The sequence below is a fragment of the Aegilops tauschii genome, chromosome 4, assembly GCF_002575655.3.
Source record: "Aegilops tauschii subsp. strangulata cultivar AL8/78 chromosome 4, Aet v6.0, whole genome shotgun sequence".
Classification (NCBI taxonomy): domain Eukaryota; kingdom Viridiplantae; phylum Streptophyta; class Magnoliopsida; order Poales; family Poaceae; genus Aegilops; species Aegilops tauschii.
Genome location: NC_053038.3, coordinates 1,887,371 through 1,890,918, shown reverse-complemented (window position 1 = coordinate 1,890,918; position 3,548 = coordinate 1,887,371). Strand labels below are relative to the sequence as shown.

Below are 3,548 nucleotides of genomic sequence, written 5' to 3'. Positions count from 1 at the left end.
AGTCTTGCAAGCAGACCATCTTAACGAGGTCAAACATGGAAGCAGAGCTCACAGCACTAGATACAGCTACGGTCGAAGCGGATTGGCTTCGTCGGCTCTTGAATGTCTTGCCGGTAGTTGAGAAACCTGTACCGGGTATCCTTATGAACTGCGACAATCAAACTATGATAAAAAAGTGAGTAGGTCAAAGGATAACGTGAAGTCATCAAGACACGTCCAGAGAAGGTTACTGTCTGTCAGAAAAATGAGAAACTACGGAGTTATTGCATTGGATTATATCCAAATGTCTAAAAATCTGGCAGATCCTTTTACTAAGGGTCTATCACGTAATGTGATAAATAATTCATCGAGGGAGATGGGTATGAGACCCATAGTATGAGTTGTTCACAGCGGTAACCTAATCTATGTGATCGGAAATCCCGTGAATTAGATGTGGAAGATAAGCTGTTGGTCAACTGAGAGGAGAGTACCCTAGTATTAAAAAAACCACTCCATGAAGATGCAATACTCTCCGAATCTGCATGGCAGGTTGATGTATAACTTAATGTGTTCTAAGTGGCTTATTTGAGCAGATATGTTGTCCTGCAGAACATCTTTTAAAGAATGCACCTATATGAGTCTGATTGTAAAACGTCGCAATCTATGAGAGTAGGGTGCTCTCTAGTAAACTCATGAAAGGTCTCAGAGTATGACGCATAAGCTCCACCCGCGAGGAAGACCCACAGTAGCACATTATCGGTCAAGGCTTTTTGTGAAGCTAGATTCGCAGAAAACTTGCTGTTCAATGCCCAGTGCATTGTTCAAGTTGCTTACTAGTGTAGCATAGAGTTCTAGGTGGAAGTTCAACTTAACAGCCTCCACTTCGGTACCGGTATATAAAACAGTGTTTTCGAACCAAAGGCAATTCTTGTGTGCCTCTGGTATCTGGTAGGGGGTTGCTGGAATTTAGTATATTTTGGAACAGCCCAATAGCTATTTCAGAAATTCCTAATAAATCCTAGAGGCCCACTTAGACCATTCGTGCAAGGCAAGGGGTACTAATAAAGTTTAGTCCCACATTGCTAGTTTAGTGGGATTTGGACCTCCTTATAATGGAGGTTATTTCCCAACATGTATGAGCATGAGAACAAGAGGGACATCCACGCACGCTCCTCCTCCGCCGCCCGGCTCGCCACGCCATGCCTTGTCACGACGTGCCGCGGGTTGTGCAAATGAGCCGAGCCGATGTCTAAATTTTTGCCACGCACGATTGGTATACGCAAGGTCACTCGGAAGCTGAAAGTTTTTGCTGTAGTGGACATACGAACGCTGCACCCTTTGGCTGTTGCATGTTCGTTTCGTCTCCCTCGTTCCCTTCAGCTCCCGGCGCAGCCTCTCGCCTCCTTCTCCTGCGCCTATAAAAGGGAGGTCACTCCTCCCCAGAGAGACACACCAGAAGATCCTCTCCCTCTCGCCACAAAGTTCCTGAGCAATGCGCTACCGCTACGATCTTCTCCATCCCGGCCTGCGGCGTGCACCGCAGGTCGGGATAGTAGGCCTCCGAAACCGCACCTCTTTGAGTTCTGTACGGGAGAAGGGTGATGAGATTTTTGGGGAGAGCTCTGCGCGACTACTGGCTTCTTCATCACGGACACCGACGATCACTTCCCGGATGACGACTTCCCCGACGTCGACCACCTCTTCGACGATATGGCCGGCGAGGATGTCAACCCCAACGCCAATACTTCTGTTGCACCTCAGTATGTCTTTTTGTTCTTTCTGTTTCAATTTCTGCCACAGTATCTTGTTCTAGTATCTATTCTAGGAATGTTCTCTTTCAGTTCATATATGCAGATGCTATTTACCATCTCTCTGCCAGATTACATGGCTTATTTTATCTCAACTATAATAGTCATGTTTTATCTAGTATTTCTGTTAATAAAATCATATGGTAAATTGTTCATATTTTTAACAGATTGATCGTCTGATCTTGCTTTTGGAAAAATATATATTTACATTCCTCATGATCTGCGAGACGAATGGTTCTACTACAAAATACCTCATGGTTGCTTTGCATTTGGCACATGTGATTGCCTTGCCTTCTTCCACGACTTTGACAAATGATCCTATACCAAGTAGTTGCAACAATATTGCAGTTTGTTTAAAAGCTGGGACAAAATGTTCAGCCAGGCACCACTGGCCGATCTAGTAAATATTGCGTTCGGGTTCCAAGCATGCTTTGGGTGAATCACCTAAATATCCGTTCATCATATATATATATATATATATGGACAAAGTGCACGAAGTGTTTGGCAATGGGCACCATCTTCCCGTGCTTGGTTGGTTCCACACCTACTCAAGAAAAGAAAATCTTTCCTCAAGAAAAAAAAGAAAAAAAAGAAAAGAAAATTGAATTACTCGTATATGCATGACACGCACGGCCGGTAATTGTTTTAATTTAATTTAGGATTCAGGAGACATGTCCCAATGCAAAAAAGGAAAAAAAAAGGACATGCATCATAGGTTGTGGTCGCCGGCCCTTGCGGCACTAGCCAGTAGTATAACAAACTAATGCTCTGATCCGTTCATCACTTGACTTTTTCGCCAACAAAATATAAATGGCTCCCAACCAACTAACCAACAACTCCCTCACCCACATCTGACTTGTTCGCGGATGCATGTACAGTAGTATATTGTAGTATATATAAAGAAACTGGGGCGCTGCAGGCTGCATCTGCCCGCACAAGTAGAATCCATGGCGGCGGCGATCCCCATTCTTCTCCTCACCTTCCTCCTCGCGGCGGCAACGCCATCGGCCGGGCCTTCATACGTCATCAAGACGACGTGCGCAGCGGTGACCAATGCCACCGTGGGTACGCCCTACAGATACTGCGTCCGCACGCTCTCGGCCAACCCCGCGGCCGCCGCCGCCAAGGACGCCCGCGGGCTTGCCATCGCGGCGACCAACCTCACCGCCACCAACGTCACGTCGACGGAGCTAACCATCACCAGGCTAATCGACGCCCTCTACAACTGCCTCGTCACCTACCAAAGCATGCAAGCATCAATCGCCGGGGCGCTCCAAGACTTGAACGCCGGCCGCTTTGACGTGGCGTCGCCCAAGCTCAGGGACGCTTCGTTTCAGCCGGACTTCTGTGAACTGGCGATGATGGAAAGCGACACCGACAAGGACCCCATGTCGGACGAGAACAATGCAAACTATTTGGTGTCCGGCATGGCGTATAACATCGCTGAACTCATCGCCCGCCATGCCGCCAAATGAAGAATTAATGCCGCACGCTGGCAGTAGTTGATTCTTGTCTTCCTTAATAATCCTTATTATTAGGTAGTACTACACACGTTAATCATGTCTTGCGTTAACCAAGTTAATATTTCACCATTTTACTTTGTCAGTTTTTCTCATTACTTAATTATGCATCAGTCATGTTGATCGAGTGCTGTAAACGGACCATATGATCAATCGAATTGTGTTGCGATTCTTGATGTATCACCTTCATTTCTGTGGATTAAGATTTATCCAAGGAAGAGACCTTTTTTTGTGTTCACAA

General features: G+C 46.1%; 1 protein-coding gene across 1 annotated transcript; it reads left to right on the top strand.

Moving 5' to 3' along the window:
• The first annotated feature begins 2,734 nt into the window (after window positions 1-2,734).
• On the top strand, window positions 2,735-3,262 carry LOC109786410 (uncharacterized). The gene has a single exon (XM_020344976.1). The coding sequence runs from the start codon at window positions 2,735-2,737 to the stop codon at window positions 3,260-3,262; it is 528 nt and encodes a 175-aa protein (XP_020200565.1).
• The last annotated feature ends 286 nt before the right edge of the window (window positions 3,263-3,548 follow it).